At 35.6% G+C, this 19877-nt stretch overlaps 2 protein-coding genes across 2 annotated transcripts; both read right to left on the bottom strand.

Moving 5' to 3' along the window:
* Nucleotides 1-454: 454 nt before the first annotated feature.
* LOC110095020 (trafficking protein particle complex subunit 2-like protein) lies at nt 455-11913 on the bottom strand. Its single transcript, XM_020820384.2, has 5 exons — nt 11768-11913; nt 11582-11678; nt 6028-6106; nt 5842-5923; nt 455-739 (listed from the first exon to the last, which is right to left on the bottom strand). The coding sequence occupies exons 1-5, from the start codon at nt 11798-11800 to the stop codon at nt 599-601; spliced, it is 432 nt and encodes a 143-aa protein (XP_020676043.1). The 5' UTR covers nt 11801-11913; the 3' UTR covers nt 455-598.
* Nucleotides 11914-14346: 2433 nt separating this feature from the next.
* Nucleotides 14347-19489, bottom strand: LOC110095029 (beta-galactosidase 11-like). The gene is made up of 19 exons (XM_020820395.2): nt 19304-19489; nt 19119-19214; nt 18872-18984; nt 18590-18656; nt 18410-18502; nt 18191-18334; nt 18026-18120; nt 17841-17946; nt 17672-17756; nt 17477-17595; nt 17212-17379; nt 16932-17116; nt 16340-16449; nt 16118-16227; nt 15925-16032; nt 15750-15851; nt 15499-15644; nt 15052-15397; nt 14347-14466 (listed from the first exon to the last, which is right to left on the bottom strand). The coding sequence occupies exons 1-19, from the start codon at nt 19487-19489 to the stop codon at nt 14347-14349; spliced, it is 2499 nt and encodes an 832-aa protein (XP_020676054.1).
* Between the last annotated feature and the right edge of the window lie 388 nt (nt 19490-19877).

Here is a 19877-nt window from a genome sequence, read left to right on the forward strand (position 1 = left end):
CTGGTCCAATGGACCGGTCCAGCCGCTCCGAAGGGATAGGCTTACGTGAACAAAGTCATTGTTTCCACCTCCTGTACGCGCCGAATGCACGCCCGGGCGTGCATGAGCTGTTTAGGAAGAATTTTTTAGGGAGTTAGGACTGGAAATTTGAATGCAGGGACTGTTTAGGTATTTCCTTTTGATTTGTGTGCTTTAAATAGTTTGTTTTTCTAGAGTTAAGGCATCTAGAATTTAGTTGAAATTTGATATCTCTTAGTTTCTTTGGGCTCTAGCTGCATCTAGAGATTTGGGAGAGGTAGATCCTCCTCTCGAATAAAAGATCAATTGTATCTTGGTATTTTCCATTTCTCTTTCATCAAATAATACAAATTATCTACTGTTTTCATGATTTTGTGTGGATTTTTGTGAAGAATTCTCGCTGTTTTTAGAAGATTTGAGATATACGAGTGTTTCCTATCAGAATTCTGAAAAGTTCAGCAACTTTACTGATAATAAGGTTGTTTAGAAGTATGTTAACATATATTGGTTTTGCAAACTGAAGAATGCAGATTAAAATGGATTTCATAACAAAAACATGAATAAATGTTGTTTGATACTATCATGCAGGTGCAGTCGATCCGAAAGACTTGACTAGAGTGCTGATTCTTGAAGCAAAAGTTTTTGATGTTATCTTCTTTCCAGGAAGGTGAAAAGGATTGGATACTGCATCAACATAAGCAGAATGGAACCACCTGAAAAACTGAGAACAACATAGAAAAGCTATCAGGGCAGGCATTTGACCTGTATACATGTGCTTTAAAATCAAGATTCGTTGAGGAAAAAAAAAAAAAGGCAGGGCAATGTTGCTGACTGTCTATGCATCAAGCGAGGTGCACATATCACTCATTCATGGGTTTCGTTTGGGACGGCTTTTTTACTGCTTCATAAAGCAGATTTTTAGTTAAAAAATTAAAATTTTTATACTAGAAAGCTGTTTTAAAAAGTAAAAAAAAAGTTGTCCCAAACGAAACCATACAGACAACGAAATGAATCATTAATACCATTTTATTTAAAAAAATGGTAGCTGAAAAGGAAAACAAGAATTTGGTAGTTATTATTAAGTTCCGAGGATCTAATCTCATATGCATCAAATTTGTACTTTGATACTCAACCTTAAAGTTTTAGTGCCGAGGCAAAACTTTAAAATAGGAGGAATATGATCTTAGGACATGGATAACAACTTTTAAGATTTTTACCTACAAACATGACTCTTTCAGTATATCTATTTGCATTGCCGTACAAGTTTGATGAGTTAAGAGAGCATCCTTCAGTAAGCGCTCAAATAATATTGAATAATTTGGTTGTAAATCAGGTTGGAAGTCAGTGCTGTCAATTCGGGTCGACGGGTCGGGTTTGGGTCGAACCCGAGTTGACACGGTTCTAAACGGGTCAACCCAAACCCAACCCGTTTTTGCAAACGTGTCGGTTATCTCAACTTGGACTCGACCCGTGCAGGTTGCCGGGTTGACACGACCCGACTGATAGGAAATACTTGATTTCAAGTATTCCCTAATCACTTTAGCAACAAATCTCAAGGCGAGCTGCTGTCCACAGCAGGAAATCAGCCCAAAACAGTAGAAAAAAACGAGGAAAACTGCTGGAGACTAGGAGAAAACACCGGTATTTTACTAGTAGATGATGAAAATAGCAAAGATACAATTTGTTCTTCGATTCGAGAGGAAGAAAAAGGAAAAAAAAAAACTATATTCAGATTCCACCAAGATGATTGAGAAACATCAACAACATACTTGAAATCACAATTTAGCAAGCCCAATTGACTCTACAACAACAACATCAAGCTTTTATCCCAGTCCGTGGGGTCGGCTACATGAATCTTTTTTCTTCATTGTGTCATATTAAAAGCCCAGTTGACTCTCATCATTAAAATTAAAGCCTAAAAAACAAGTACTTATTGGAGCTTGGTCGAGTGATAGAGGGCATGACTGATCATGCAAGACCAAGGGACTGAGCAACGAATTCTAAATTCTTCTTTCTATGGCTGCTGTTAATAGACGAATGAAAGGGGGAGGAATTATGTGGCTTCTCCTTAAGTGAAGCGTCAATAGTTTCTCAAGAATTGAGAGCGGCTTATGTTCATGAAACTTTTGTGTAAGAGGAGTCTTTTCTCTTCCCTTTATGTATTTATTTTTTTATATCACACCCTTAACATTGTTATTTTCAGAGAAGAGGGTTTATTCTTTTTTTTCTCTTTTCGAGAAAGATTGTTCCAAGCTGAGAGAGCTCTTCACCACTATTATTCTCATTAGTGTTCTAAAAAAGAAGATTTGATATATGTTTCTTACTTCTCTTATTTTGCATTATTCCATACTTTATAGTGGATATTTGTCCCACACTCCATGAATGGAAATCGTTTTTTACCGAACCACTTAAATTCAATTAACTTGTCTATTTGTGGTTGTTTTATTTGTCCTAGATTGATCTAATTGCTCTCTTTGATACTCTCAAATAGATTGATTTGAGCCCTCAAACGAAACAAATTTTTATTAAACTTTGATTGCACATGGGAGATGGTTATCTAGTTGATCAGAGCCTTTCACCAGTACTATCAAATATGAATTTCAGAATTTCAATGGCAATATCAATTTTTCACATTATTTAAAATGAAGATGAGTGCATATTCACCTAATGAGGGTTCACTAAAAGCTTTAAAGGGGAATCTCTGTAATTAATACAAATGATAAGAGCGGAAATATATAAAAAATATTCTTAGTTAGATTATCCTCTGTTTAGGTGACAAGATTCTTCCGAATGTAGCAAATCATAATAATTGCTATATGCACAGTGGACAAGGCTAAAATTTCTTTGCAAGATGGCTCACCAATTATCTCTATTTGACTAGTAGCTACATGTCTTAATGCATAAGCATGTTTAAGCAGAAAGTTTTGTATTCGAAACACTTCAGAGTGAACATAAATTAAGAAACAAATAAACAAGAGACTTAAGAGGTTGGGGACTGAAAAGTGAAAACGACTTAAAATATTGTTGTCCTGAATTCAAGGACTTTTGTCCAAAGGATGGCATTAACAAAAACAAGACTACAATGGATATATCTGAATATAATGGTGTAGCAAATATGATATCATAATTGGGTAAAATTTATGGAGCCACATCACATCAATAAATGGCCAAATGACTACAATGGGTACATCTAAATATAATGGCCAAATGTATGACATTCTTTAATTTCCATATAGATCCATCTAACAATCTGATATCAACATCTCCTTATCCTACTATGCTGCAGGGCTTATTGTATCCCAGATACATGTTCCTCATATCACCTTAAGTGTAGTTCTTGAATACCTCCTTTTTTGAACTTGTATGAAATGAAGCACTTGAATCTATAATCCAAGATTCAGAATTGTCCAGAGACAAAATCAAGCAGATACATTTGCATAGTGACTTTTATCTTGACCTTCACCACTAGCCTTCTTTGGAACAATACAATCCTTATTCAAGTGACCATTCTTTCAACAATTCCAGCACACAACTTTCAATTTATATAATGTAGATTTTCCTCTCGTCAATTTAGATCTTCCTCTACCAGGATCTATGTCTTAACCCTTTCCTCCGGTTTCAACATTCAAATCAAAATTTGACGATTCACCATTTGTATAATTCAGAACCTCTTCATTCAGTATTAACCCCACAATGTCCTCAAAATTTAACTTTGAACTCTATGAAAAATTACCCACAACAGTAATTATCTCATCCAAACTATCTAGCAATAAAGATAACAACAACAACACTCTCAGATTGTCATCAAACTTGATGCCAGTAATGTATAATTGGCTTATCATAGTGTTCAAATCATTCAGATATTTAGACATTAAACTATTGTCCACCATTTTTATACTAAATAACATCTTCATAAAAAAAGCAATGTTTGAAGTAGATGGCTTCTCATACATCTTAATTTATATAGCCATTTGATCGATTGTAGTATATTCACTAACAATGTTAAAAACAACAAATGAGAAAAGTTAAAGTCAAACTAAATCTAAGGCTATCCGGTCAAGTACCTCAGATTCCTCTAGTCATCGATTATGACTTCTTGGTGATTACATCGAGCGAAAAAATCAACTTCTTCTAATAAAGCAGGCCTTCAATTTGCATTTTTCAAAAAGCGAAGTTCAAACCATTAAACTTCTCAACCTTGTACCTTATTTTGTCAGCCATTACTACAACTCAAATCAAAGAATGTTGGGAATTATAATCACAGAATGAAACATATAAGAAAAATACAAGTGCCAAGATTTAATGTGGAAAAACCTAAAATTGGAAAAAAACCAAAGGGCCAGACCACACTAAAAAATTCATAATGAAAATTAGGAGAAATTGTACATATCTCTCTTTTCACATTTTCTTTTTATCTCTTCACTTCATGCACACTATTATACACTCAAAACATATAAGAGACACTTAAAAACATCAAAAGAATGTAACCCTTCAAGTGAAATAAGAATAATAGGGAAAAAATTACTTGGCCTAACTCGTAGCGTGGTGGCGTTGGAGGTTGGAATGACGCAATGCTCCACTCTCTATCTCCAGCTTGACTCACAAAGCTAGGAGTTGGAGCACCACAATGCTCTACTCTCTGTCTCCAGCCTGAGCCCGAAGCATGACAGTGCTCTAGCATACAGTGTTGTGGCATTGTACGACTGTATAGACAAACATAATAATTTGTTTTGCCCCTAAACTCCAAGCAAGGGGCGTAATGTCCCCTGCAACCCTCCAACGAGATCCTCATCGAGCTCAACCAATATAATTGAGGTCAGAGTCAACAATACAACCCAATTAATCGACACAATCATATTCTACACAGAACTAACGATAGGGTCTATTAATCATCAACTAATCTCATCAGAGTCCTTATAAGATCTTTATTTTAATGTTTATAAATATAATCTTGGCATATGGACACTTGGGAATGAAAGCTAAGGAAGACATCTTCAAACACAATAGAAATTATATTATAGAACACTAGACAAGTTGGATCATAAAAAAACTCAGAATTGTAGCTACGAAAACTCTCCGGGAACGAAAGCTTTATAAACCCATAAAATTGAAAAAGTGAGTGGGATAGTGATAGATGACCCTACGGGATAATAACCTAAGAAAGGGCAAATTATCCTTTGGGAAGAAGAATACTATCTTACGGAAGGGTACATACTAATCCTATGGAATGGACAACGATACTAGGAGAAAGACTGATTATCTAAAGAAGAAGAACTATCTTAGGGAGAATATCTAACCTAGAGAGCTAAAGTCCATCATAAGCAATGGGCTGACTAACTTAAGCAGAAGGGCAAACTAATCTAAGGGATAGGACAATGACCCTGGTTAAGATTCCATGGTTTTCCATCATTACGAGTCATCATAGCTCTTGGTTTACTTGGTAAAAAAAATGAACAAATTTCTCTAATTGGGAGGATCCTTGTCAACAACTATGGATTGCACTGTCCAATGAGACGTCATGGACTTAGAGGTGTAAGGGGCCTTATGAACTTAGAGGTGTAAGAGGGCCTTAATCCTAGGCTAACAGACAATACTTACACTCCACAACTACAAGAAGGGAAACTAATAGAAGAAATAATACCTTGTCCAGGTTAGAGTACAAATGTCCTAAGATATGCACAAGAAGCTTAAGAAAACTAGCTTGTGCATGAGGATAACTAAGATATACTCTACATTATGAATAATTATATCAATCACAACAATGAACCTACTATTGCTGGGTGAATAATAAATTTGCATCAATAATGTATAAAAAAAACTTACATTTCTGACATCAGCATCTCTAACATCCAAATCAGTTGTCACCAAGATGAATTTAACCTTTGAGTTGGTTAAATATCCATATCTGGAAGAGCAACTCTAATTCACAATGCAGTAAACGCAAGAATAATTTTGATGGAACATTGCAAATTTATAAGAGCATCGCTCAAAATAATTTCAGCATCTTACACTTTATAGTTTTCTGTAGGATATAAAAGTCCAAGAAACGTCTCATTCAAAGTAGGCCCACTCTTCTTAGGATTGTTTACTGTCACAATAAAAGGAATAATTTTTTAGTATGAGAAGATTGCAGACGATAGATGATTCCACAAATTTGGGGAAAAAATATGGATATTATTGAAGTAATTAGAGGATAATCTTCTGGCACTTACACAACACCACGTTAAATCTGATATGCAGATGAGTAACAGCAGCTCATAAACCAGTTGAACTCAACTATCCAATTCATCCTACCACAAGACAATTTTTTTTAAGTATGCTACTTACCTCTATCCACTGATCTTTTTTTGGTCCTTTTTTAAATAGAGTGCATCAGATCCTATCAAAACTTTGCAATTATGCATGCTTGAGCAAGAATCGTACAATGACAAGTGATCTCTTGGGAAGTACTCTTATTGTACCCTTTTTTAAACCAATTTTTTTGTTATTTCGTCATTTTCTTATTGATTTACTAATGCTATTTTGAGCTTTTCGAAGAAAATAAAAGAAAAAAAAATGCATGAAGTTTGTTTCTTTACTATGCTAATCTCATCTACCAATTAATCTTTTGCAAAAATTAGTTACCAATCCATCTCTTATCCTACATTTGAGAAACTCCTATTTCATCCCTGGATAAAACTAAATTATCTGATATATTTTTGCTGAGGAAAACAAGTTTGACGGTCCTGAACATAAAAAATCCTTTTACCATCTTATTGAGAAAAAAAAAAGAGGAATTCAACTATTAATCCTAGCTTAGAGCAGAACCTAAGAATCAAACCATTATACCGTGTACAGAACTACCAACAAAAATGTAGCCAAACTCTCAATCTTGCAAGAAAAGACGTGTCAATAACCCTCAAACTTCAACAATGGAAAAGCCCAAAAGCCCGTTAACAACTCCTTCCTATTGACCTGCTCTAGCATCAAAAATGGTGTTGACCTCCGTATGAATGAAACAAGAGGAGAAGAAACGAAAATGGAAATCCTCCTTCCTATTGACCTGCTCTAGCATCAAAAATGGATTTGCAATTCTCTTAAACATACGACTTCCCGCTATTCAGAGCAATAGTTAAATGAAATTTTACTCATCAAACTATTTTTTAGCCTATCATTTGACAGTACATTGTATTCATACTTTTGGATGTCAATTATAGTATGATTTGCCTAAGTTTAGCATTGTGATGGTTTTCCATAAGTGATTTTTTTTTTGTTGATTCCTTTTTTGTCTTCTTAATTTTGTTTGTTTCTTTATTTTCATATAGCACATTTTAAATATAGGCTTTAGATGTAAAAATTTTTAATGACTAAACATAATGATATCAACAATCACTGAAAGAAAAGTACATATAAAATTTCTTGAAGCTTCCAGAAAGTTGTAAAAACCATTCAAATATAACGAGAACTTCCAGGAGATAAAGATGATAGCCAGAAGTAAGCATTCCAAAACTCCCTTCTAATCCCTTGGCCATCCACATCACATAAGGAGAATAATTTTAAAGTTTTTTTTTTATTTTTGAATGAAGGGTAGCTAGGATGATTTTCTTATTTGGTCAATTAGATTAGAATTGAATTTGAATATGTTCAGATTTGAATTTGTTGTCTATATTCCTGTGAAGAAGAGGTCTTTAGAACGTTATTTTCAAGCTTAAATAAAAGAATATTATCTTCTACTGTATTCTATATTTTCATATCATTCTCACTTTCTTTTAAATCCCATAATTAGAAGCCCATCTAACAATATATCAATATTTAAGACATATCTCCGTCGTGTCTTATCAAAAACAAGTAATTTAGAGCTCTATTTCTTCCAAATTCGATTCTTCACACTTTTGTTGTTCAACATATGGGCTAATTTGGCCTTCACAACTCTACATTTATACACAATCCATGACTTTTGTTCTTACCAGAACCTCAAAGGAAGAGGAAAGAAGTTTACATGTGAAGAAATTTTAAATAGGTCTAAGGAAACTCTAGCTCACATCAGCATACCTCTTCTCATTTCTCCATTATCCATAAGTTAAAAACATGATATGGCGTTTCATTTGGAACAGCCTATTGGGCGGTTCCTTCTGAACCGCCTCAGCCGGCCCCTCCTGGGCCGGCAATTGTATACAAAAGGAGGCAAAACTGCCTCCTTTCTTGCCCAAATTAGATTACCGCCTAGGGGTGGGGTCCATAGGATTTGAATTTATTTGAAAATTATTTTTAGGAAAGATTTGAGGAGGTGGAAAAGTCTTTAAATAGGAGAGGTAAGGGGAAGGAAAAAGCATGCTTGTATTGTTTGTTCTCTTGGGGTTTCTTGGCGTTTGGGCTCTAGACTCTCTTGTCTAGAGATTTGGGAGAGACGATCCTCATCTCGAATTGAGGATCACTTGTATCTTGCTTTCGTATTGTTTTTTATTTTGTTTCCCTTATTGCAATCTATCGTTTTGGGTCTGATTTCGCCCAGATTTTTGCTTATTTCTCGCTGTTTTGTCTCCAATTAGTGATAGGTTTGCTTGCGAACTCAAGTATTCCCTTAGGGTTGCTTGCGAACTCAAGTATTTCCTATCAAAACATCCCTTAGAGAAATACTAAAAGCTCCACATAAAGCAATAGCCTAATTATCCTACTGGTTTCAACAACCTTATACACTAAAATCTCTTGATCACATGACACCACTGACGTGCATGATGTTTGATAGGAAACACTCGTAGAAAAACTAGAAAAAGTTGGCTGAAATTAAAATTCAGCAAAAAGCCAAACAGCAAGTGAGAAGAATGACATGGAAAACTTAGAGGAAACCTTTACAATTGATTAACTAGGGAAGAAAAGAACAAGATAAAATGAATCTTTAATTTGAGAGGAAGACCCAGCTCTTCCAATCTCTAGCTGCTAGCTAGAGCTCAAACAAACCTTAGAACCAACTAATTTAAGCTCAAATCAGAGATAACCTAACCCTAAGGAAAATATCCCGCTTAAAGCATAAAAAAAATAAAGGAAATCCCTAAAGAACCCCTCCTTTGAATTTTCCCTCCTAAACAACATTAATTCCTTCTTAATTGCAGGCAGTTGGACCTCACGCACAAGGGGGCAGAACCTATGGGGTGGAACTTCTGTTCTGTCTCTGATAAAATAGAGACGGTTCGGGATGGACCGATTGGACTAGTCTAGTGACCAGTCTAACAATGTTCCTCAAATCTCATATTATTGCTCATCTCTCACTAGTCTTGCATGTTGAATTCATATTACAATAGTTTCCACAGTAATGAAATTGTAAATCTCTAGCTTAGGTTTCCAACAAGACACATTTTATTATCGCCCGAAGAAGTCTAGTTCCAAGGCCTCCAAATCCACTATTAATAATTGAATCACCTATTACCATACAATTCCATGAAAATTATCATTGATGTCATCAACAATCCCCAAATTGCACTACCTATCTACTTGGAGTCTTGAGAGCTCTACATAAGCCTGTTCTAGTATAGCCTCCCCCATGGACACTGGTTCATCGAGGCATATACTCCAATAAAATTTTTTGAGGAAGTATTGTTTGCATCCAAAGCAATTTAATACATAACATGATCACGGAAGACCACTATCCTTAATATTATTGCCAATATTGTAATAATATCTCACGAATGTAATTTCTTATTTTATTAATTCCATTTATTTTATGATAATAGGCCATGATGACATTTTTTAAATTTTCTTCATTTTTCTTTTGTCTTCGTAATTTTGTTTGTTTCATTATTTCCATACACCCTATTTTAAATATAGGGTTTAGATGTAAAAATTTTCAATGACAGAATATAATGATATCAACGAGCACAGCAACGTTCATTTAAAGTTCCTGAAGCTTCCAATAAGTTGTGGAACCTTTCAGATATAACTAGAAACTTCCAGGATATAAGGATGATAACCAGAAGTTAAAATACGCATACAAAAGCTCCCTTCTAATCCCTTGGTCGTCCACATCACATAAGGAGGATAACTTGAATGTTTTTTAATGTTTAAATGAGAGGTAGCTAGGTGATTTAGGCTAATTTTCTATTTTAGTCAATTAGATTAGAATTGAATTTGAATATGTTTAAATTTGTATCTAGTGCCTATATTCCTATAAGTAAGAGGGATTTAGGATGTTATGTTCAAGCTTGAATAAGAATATCATCTTTCACTCAATTATCTCTCATTTGCCAAATTATTCTCTCATTCTTCTAAATCCCATAATTAAAAATCCACCTAACAATATATCAATATTTAGAGCAAATATCCTTCATGTATTATAAAAAATAAATAAGTTAAAGCTCTATTTCTTCATGATTCAGTTCCCCGCAACTTTGTTGTTTAACACATGGGCTAATTCAGCCTCCATAACCCTAGATTTATGCATAATCCATGATTTCTTATCTTACTGAAGCCTCAAAGGAAGAGAAAGGGAGTCTACATGCAAAGAAACTTTAAATAGGTCCAAGGAAACTCTAACTCACATCATTGCATACCTCTTCTCATTCCTCCGTGATCCTAAAGTTAAAAACACTTCTTAAAGTAATACTAAAAGCTCCACATAAATTAATTGAATGGGACAAGCATGGATCGTTCTATATCTTAAATTGGCTGATTTAGGAGTTAGCCCAACAGCTCCATACTCGAGCCATTGTCGCTCCTACCCCACCATGCCAAAGTTAATTATTTTAATCTCGGATGGACTCTCAGGTGCACTTGTCAAAACATCATTGGGATATCATATCCCATTAATGGCTTCCTTATTTTAATATTAAGTCTTTTTCTTGCTAATCACCACTATCAACCACAGTATTCAGGCTATCTTGAGAAAAATCAACACGGAAGTCTTATCTTGCTGCCATTAGGAGCGAGTAGGGAAGGGCTTCATGAAGAAGAATATTGTAAGAAAATTCTAGGCATATTTCAATCAAGAGTACCAATAATTATCAAATCTATCTTTCTGAATGTTAACAAAAGGGATTTGTATTCATGATTTCTGCATGGGATATCATATTAAGTCTCCTAACATCTCTATATTCTATCCATTACTCAATAGAGTCAAAGGACAGAGCAAAATAGTTTCAACTATGTCAAAAAATCACTTGATGATACATAAATTAAGCTAATGTTACTCTTGGTAAATATAGATTCATCTGCTTTCGCAGAAAACCTACATCCAACAGTCCACGATATCATAAATGTGCCAAAATACGGAGAATTGAGTTGGAAAAGGATAATGCAGGACCTGCAGGCAGTTGCAGTGCTTGAGGCTGTAGTTAGAAAACCAAATCATAATCTTCATAACAGTAATATAGTAATCGAAGATTGGATGAGAATGTTCAAGTTGTAATTGAAAAGGTCACACGTTTCCTGGTATTATCAATCAGTTAAGAATCAGCAATATTTAGATATATCTCATTTTGAACATAATTGCTAATTTCACCAAAATAAAAAAAATCATTTTTACAATCAAGCCGTATCGCTCCCACCGCTTTCCCGAAATCACAGCTCTTCGGCAAGGAAAGAAAAAACTCACCTCTCTCTTCGATGACGTCCAATGAACAGTGCACTATGTGGTGAAGTTTCAAGGCGTCATCAGCTTCAGTGAAGCTCTGCAAGTACAGCGGATTGTTCTGCCCTTGGATATAAATCAACAAAATTCAGATTTTATCGGAATACCAAAGGAGAGGTTAAAGAAGAGAGAGGAGATGCGGTTACAGACCTGGTGTCCGACGACGGCGACGCACACGATCATCTTCCAAACCACGAGTAAGATCTCGTCGGACCCTAGCCAGATTCTGTCGGCCTTCCACTAGAATCTCGGCCTTCTGAGGTCTCAGACGGTAAATAATAATAATAATAATAATCTAATTTAAGTAAAAAAATACGTATTTTGTACAAAAAAAAATTTATAAAGAACATGTCAATTGATGAAGAAAGGTCATATTTTGATTGAATGCATAATAGTATTTCAGTATTTGTTATTTATGGTACTGCGATAGGAAAAAAATGTCCTTTTTCTTGTGATATAGAGATCAAAATCTTAATAAAAATCTTTTGCAAAATGTTTATTTGTATAGCTATATTTTATTATTATTATGATGGATACAATTCTTTTGATGGATCACAATTTTTTATGTTAAAAAATAATTCAAAGCAACTCAAGAATTAAACATGAGCTTGAATTGATCCAATTTGGCTTCATCAAAGAATATATAAGCTCAAATCAACAATTAGTGATCATTATGCTCTTAACTAATGGACTTCTAAATCATAATACTATGCGTTGGATGAGTTGCTCCTCATTATTGTCTCAAGACAACACAATACTATGAGGGCATCTCCAATCGAATGTAATTTGAGCATTTGTAGTTCGCGTGAGCATCTAACCGAACGACATTTCAAAAGGCATTTTCGTGTTTTGAACATTGACGTCACATAGTTCACAAATGCATTTTAAAATATATATATATAAAGAGAAAGAGTTAGAAATGAAATTCGGTTGGAGATAAACAACTGTTTGATATGTTCCTTACTGAATTTTGGAATATAAAATAATTTTTTAGGTTGGGGATGTTAGCACTCTCCAAAAGCAGCAGGTTCAAAACTCAACCTTCCACTACTGCTGCACTCTGACATCATCGCAGCCAAGCTCTGCAAAAAATGACAGAGCAGAATACTCTAACTAACTTGCTCCTTATGTGTCTCTATATATGCACTCAAAATAGTGTAACTACTCAATTTATGAAAACACAAAACCATTGCAACATTAAAGCTCCATTCTCTGTTTTTTATCCATAATTAACCTCCCTATCTCTTCATGGTATGACAGCTCTGAGCTCTACAACTCTACTTCTCCTTCCATCCTTCAATGGGAGATCAAGATGCCACAAGTACCCAGTCCATCTCATCTCTCTCTGTCTCGATGGCAGACTTCACCATACCACCTTCGCTGAAATTCCTCATGTCAAACATCAAATCTTTCGTTAACATTCAACTCAACAATGAAAACTACTAAATCTGGATACTACATATATTTAAACTCTTTTCAGCTAATGGATTTGAAGGGTATCTAACCGGAAAACAAGTGAGCCCCCCAGACGACATTATCCTCCACCAGAACCACCTCCAACTTTTCGGATCACTGCCTCTGGTACCTCATAGACCAGAATATGGTCTCAACACTTTTCTCCACCATCTCACCCTCCATCTTTCCCTACATACTCAACCTAACTACTGCCAACAAAATCTGGCTTACCCTAGAGAATCGACTACAACCCACCAATCGCTCTAGGGTGATACAGCTCAAAAACGAGTTGCATAACATTCAAATGGGGGACAACACTATGAACCAGTACCTGGCAAAAATCAAAGCTTTAATGGACAACATAGCAGCAACTGGATCGAACATCATAGACTCCAAGGATATCATCATCTACATTCTCAATGAGCTACCATCGGCATACAACTCCTTCAAAATTTCCATTAGAACTCCACCCGATTAGCCATGATACTCTCTACTCCTTACTCTATAACGAGGTGATTAACATTCAAAAAGAACTGCTCAGGGATAATTCGGCTCCCACATATAATCTAGCTCTGTATTCCTCCAACACCAGATCCAACAGAGGTCTCAACACTTACTCAATCCCGTTAACGTGGTCGCGGTACACCTCCCAGATACCCTTCTTCAACCGGCTAAAGGTCCTACATTAACTCCAATTGAGAGCAGATTGTTAAATATGCAACAAAATCAGTCATATGGCCACCACATGTTGGCATAGATGTTGTAATAACTCAAATATTTGAAATAAACTTATTTTAAAAATATGATAATTTTGAAGTAGAACGCTTTGGCGTTGATTTGGTGAGCGTTGCGATGCTAGCGGATGATTATATATATTTATAAATATCCCTCTCTCACCCCACCGACTACCTCACTTGATTGCTTGGAGAGTTATAAGAAATGTAATATTAAAGTTTTGGTGTTAGATATGTAAATAGCATGAAATAAAGTGGTATGTATGTAAATCCCCCTTTTTTATGAATTACATTTTATTCTTTGAATATTTGAATATTTTGAATTTTGACATTTATTTAACTCAGTCAAATTAATATTTAGTTCTAGCAAAATTGATAAAAGTAAAATATGAAGGCATGCCTTTGAATTGTTCAAAATATTACAATAAGAACTCGACACAGTGATTCATTAATCACCATGATTATTACATTTCCCCTTAAAAAATAAAAAAATGAACAAATTTTACTACAAATGTGTAATCTCAATCCTTAGATATAGCTCTACTTACGGCCACAAAAGACCTGAACTGCAAGCGTCGCCGTAGTTTCTGGACAGTTTGCATCTGCACCATAAACCTCCCCTTTCACTGGCAGCACACAAGAAGCTTTTCCCAAACAGACCTGGTCATTATCATGCAAGGCAAAAGCAAAAATCGCCATTAATAGACAGAAAGCAAGGTATAGAAATCTTATAAGAAATTATCTACAACTGTTTCTACAAGTGACTTCTCATTTTCAGCCATTTTTACATTGAGAGTTTTGCCCAAAAGCAAAAATCTGATAAATAGAGATGCTCATTTTAACTTCTAAATGGAATTTCTAATAGAATTTCCTCCCAAAAGCAAGGAATCACCTGGAAAGAAATTTTATGGATTCTGTTTTGTTTGAAGCTATTGAAAGGAAGGAATTTCTTGTTTGATTTAGGAGAGAAAGAGTTTTTGTTTCTTATGAAGATGTGACAAGAATCTCAATAATAATATGATAAATTTTTATTCATAATTGTTCAGAAAGTTGAGAAGAAAATAGTAAATTTCAAAAGTAAGTTTAATTATCTATGAATTATATTGTACAGAAAGCTTAGAATGAAATTGTGAAGCAAATGATTTTACATTCCTTCAGTTCCTTTAAATCATGCATACCCGTAAGAAATTTCATGTAGAACTTATGAATGAAGAGCAAACATGTATTGGAAAAGAGCTGAATTACCTTCTCAACAACAAGCTTCGTTTGTGGAGCATGGCAGCTTCCAATGGTGTAGTTTCCACACACGCCGCTGGGGTTGCCAAAGCTAGCAAAGGTGATGGCTTGGATGACTTTATTGTCTGGGCATTTGAGGTGAGATTCTGGCTTAACATCCTCAACAACCGACCTGAGTTGGCCTTCCTTCCTCGACCAAGATTTGGTAACACCAGGATGATATTCAGACACGTAAGTACATATGTCGTCTCTCCTAACTGTAAAAATTTGGATTCCCTCGGGGTTTCCTCCAGATTCCTCGAATACAACAAGAAGGTTCTTTGTTTGGTTCAAGAATGAGCGAGGGATATGATAGCTGATATGAACAGTATCAGAACAAAGCAATTTGAACTTTGAAACATCTATATATAAAACTATTAGATTACTAGAACTATTCTTTAAAGTTTGAACACTTACACAGTCTGAGTTGGGGTCCCCAGAGGAGAGAGATTTGAAACCCAGTATCGGCCAATGCCTTCGCCATTGACCCAGACAAGACCTTTGGCCATGGTGCTCATGTCGATGATGACTGGATCGGTTCCATGGGGTGTATCGAAGTATCTCTGCAGTGCAGTGGTTTTCATGATAGATGACTAACAAGACTAAAACCTACAATACTCAATTTGTTATGATTAAGTGTTTTTATTAAGATTTGTTCATGATTCTACCTTGTACCAGGTAATGGGTACGTTGCTCTTAGCTTTTGTCCATTGAACTCTGGAGACTCCTTCATTTGAGTAGATCCGGAGCTTTTCTCCTCTAAAGCCAACCTGTTTGTTTTCAACATGATTAGATTTCTGAGTAAGAGAATGTGATTGAATTGGCAGTGAATTAAATGCTTACCTTATGGCCCCAACCATTGGCAGTGAGATCCAGGGTACCTGTGTTAAGGCCTTGGATGGCGACCGAGCGAATTCCAGCAAGCCGGCGTTCAAGGTAAGGACCACTATCCTTTACAGAGTATAATAGAACATATTAGTCTCTTTTTATGGCATGAAATTCCAAATTGTCAAAATTTTGATTTTGAATTTCTTACTGGGAAACCAACGGTCATGGCTAGGATGGTAATGTGGTTGGTTCCACGCTTCAGATTCATGACTTTTTGTAAGACAAAGCTCTTCTCAATCTTGCTACCATGTGCGTTTCCTGAATGAAATATGCACTTGGTTTATTCAGCAACAGAACAGGTGCAATGGAAAATTGGTAGAAGGATAATCTTTTGTCAAATTTGAGATAGAATTAAATGAGAATTATATACCAAGGTATTGGCCATTGGCAAATGCGTGCACACCATGGCCAAGGCTTGCAACTTGGAGCACAGGATGAATATCTTTCCTCCAGGGCAAGTCTTCTTGCTGCAGCTTAAATCTGAGATCAACAAGTAAACAAAAGGTAAATATTATACGAAGGTATTTCTCTGTGTTAACACAACAAGCTTAGGCCCGCTTATCTCATAACAGGTTAAATCATTCACTTTTATTATTTATGTAATTTCCTAAGGGATCATCCATTCCAAGAGTATTTTATTATAAAAACGTGCTCAACTGTAATTCATTATTTTCTCTTCTACTTTCAATATAAGATTTTGTTCATTCATGCACCTCTTTTCTTTTAGAGTAAGCCTATAAAAAGCTGCTCTTTGTCCGAGCCTCAATCCAAACGATCACTCATTTCTCTCACTATGATTCTTTTACATTTAGGTTTTATTTGAGATGACTTTTAACTGCATCTTAAAGCAGCTTTCAAGTACAAAAATTTTAACTTTTGTACTAAAAATTTGTTTTAAGAAGCAGTATGAAAGCCGTACCAAACGAAGCCTAAAGAAAAATGGAAATGGGAAAGTAACAAACCTGGTGGTATACCAAAGGTAATCAGTGGTATCCTTGGTCATGTTCATGAGCTCCAATGGCTCCGGGCTATGAACAATTCCTTTGTCATGATATCTGGGGATATGATCCTGGTACATCTCCCATCTTTTTTTCTTCTTCCTCTCCACAAATCGAATGAAGGTCCTTGAGTTGTGCTGGGCATTAATCTATAATACAATTTGAAAGCAGAGGTAAGCAAGCATCTTTCTCAGTCTCATCAAACTTTGCTTTGATAACTAAATGAATTGTGTAGTTTTTTAACCCTCTGAGTATTGAAGACTTCAGTCTTGCAGTCTGGAAGAATGCTAATAGAATGGCGTGGCAAGAAGTAGTTGACGCCATGGAAGCTCACTGTGTAATCTCGGTCAGCCTTCTTGTTTGTGAGGAAAGCAGCACACACTTTCTTACTAGGAAGGTCATAGACTCTAGCCTGTATTCTTGAAAGAAAAAAAACCATCAAAACACAACCAACACAACAATAAATTTGCATAATAGGAGTAAATGTAGCTAACTTCACCATTTCTTACCTCAACATCTTTCCCCAGTTTTCTGAAACTGTAAGAACCCCAAAGTAGGGGTTTCTTGCTAAGTTTCAGAGCACGGTGGAGGTCCTTCAGGTGTCCCCATTTTGGCTGTTTCTGTAAACCTGTACAAAGACAGTAAAATTCAGAACTTGCTTGTCGTAGAAAAGCTTTAAAGGCAACAATATTAACATTTAGTACCATATTCATCAAGAGGTGCTTCATCATAGTACCGTGTCGTGACAAAAGCAGAACCAGTTCTTCCAAAGTTTGTTCCTCCATGATACTAAACATAAAAAATCTCTCTTTTATCATTATTCAAAACCAAATTTTTATTCAGGCATATACTATAACAGATAAAACTACATACCATGTAATAGTTTGCAAGAGTCCCATTCTTAGAGAAGAAACGAGCAACAGAGAATGCAAGATCTTCAGCTGACCTTTGAGACGGCGGGTCGCCGAAAACTCGGTACCTTAAGATCAGCATAAAGAAATAACTCAATCTACAGAAAGAAAACACCAAAAAGAGCAGAATTCTGAAAATCTATTTACTGAGCAGTCCAGTTTTCAGCCCAGATAAGAGGCTTAGTTGGATGGTTAGGTCCCTTCCAGGTATCACCACAGTTTCTTCCATTGCAAGAATTGATCTACAACAGTGCAGAAGAAGTAAAATAAATTATCATTCATGTTCGATATAAATTGATCAACACAACTTACTATTGGTCCAGGAGCATCCTGTTGCTTGCACATCATCCATGGAACTCCAATCCCAAGGCTCAAGGCAAAGTCAGCTGCCCACTGTACATACTTCTTGCCATCTTCCCCAAATGCCGCTTGTACCATGTTGTATTCATTTTCAATCTATTTTTAACAAAGTTTTTGTTCATAGTTCAATGGCGAAATGATTGATTGATAGGAGTTGTGGATGATAGTAACCTGAGCAAGGATGATAGGACCTCCCTGAGAAGCAAAGAGCTTCTCTTCCTTCATCATATCAACAATTTTTCTCACAAATTTCTCCATATGATACTGCATGTAAATTTAAACTTAATTCGGCCATTACAGAATGACTTTCTTGAAAAATTTTAGTTCAGGTTTGATGCTGATTGTGATTACCTTGAATGGAGGGTTGTTGGTTCGAAAGGTGATGTTCTTTACCTCCCTTAACCAATATGGAAATCCACTGAAATGCATCGAATACAAAGGTAAAAAATAAAATTCTTTTTTGATCGATACAAGCAGATGCAGGTTTTGTTTGGGACGATTTTCTTAATGCTTCATAAAATAGCTTTTATGTACAAAAATTAAAATTCTTGTACTAAAAAACTACTTTATGAAGCAATAAAAAAGCTGTCTCAAATGAAACCGTAGTGTTACAAAATTTCATGAAATTATTACCCATGATTCCATTCAGCCTGAATGAAGGGTCCAATCCTAAGTGTGACATATAATTTCTCCTTTTGAATCAACCTGATGAATTTCACCAAGTCATACCTCCCCTCAAAATTATACTGCAACAGAAAACATTATGAGGGTGTGAAAGTGTTTGTGTTTCACAAAGAAGAAAAAGAAGATTTCTTGATCTAAATCTATCTGGATATCTCAACAAACAAAAAATAAAAATAAAAAATTTGCGAGTGTTTACCCGTCCCTGAACTGGTTCATGACCATTCCAGAAAACATACGTTTGGATCAGGTTGATTCCGCCCTTCTTTGCATTGGCAATGATACCAGGCCACATCTGATCACCCAAATCAACGAGTAACTACTCTGATACATTTAAAACGCCAAAATGAACGAAAAATTGATAGCGAAATGAGTAATGCTTACATCTGGTGTGCTTCGAGGATAATGAATGGAGCCAGAGAACAAGAGCTCTCTCTTTCCATTAATGATGAGCGAGCGAGAATCGTAACTCACTCCTCTGTTGTTAACTCCGCCATTGCTAGCAGATACCGCAACGACGGTGGCGAAGAGGGAAAGGAGTAGCCCGACGCGCCGGCCGGCGGCAGCCATTGTAGACGAGAAAGGGATGCCAGAGAGAAGAGAAGAGGAGACGATCGAAGAAGAGAAAATTTCCTTCCCCTTTCTTCGCGGTGGGGATTTGTTCGGACCATTTAAAATGAAAGCCGCGGGAGCAGCTCCACATATTTGGGGGTTTAGGATTCTTGTCCGGACATTTTTAATTGGTTTAGTTCTTGCCGTTAGCCTTCTCTTTATTTTTTTATTATTACTTAAAGCCGTATAATTTTTTACATTTACATATTACAATTTAAATGTTTATATTTATTTATATAATATTTCAGTATCTCAATTAAATTAAAATATATATATATATGAAAAATATATTTTTATGCTAAAAATTTTAATATTAATGATGTTTTTGTTATGATTTAAAGGTTTA

Source organism: Dendrobium catenatum, unplaced genomic scaffold (assembly GCF_001605985.2).
Source record: "Dendrobium catenatum unplaced genomic scaffold, ASM160598v2 fragScaff_scaffold_1595, whole genome shotgun sequence".
Taxonomy (NCBI): domain Eukaryota; kingdom Viridiplantae; phylum Streptophyta; class Magnoliopsida; order Asparagales; family Orchidaceae; genus Dendrobium; species Dendrobium catenatum.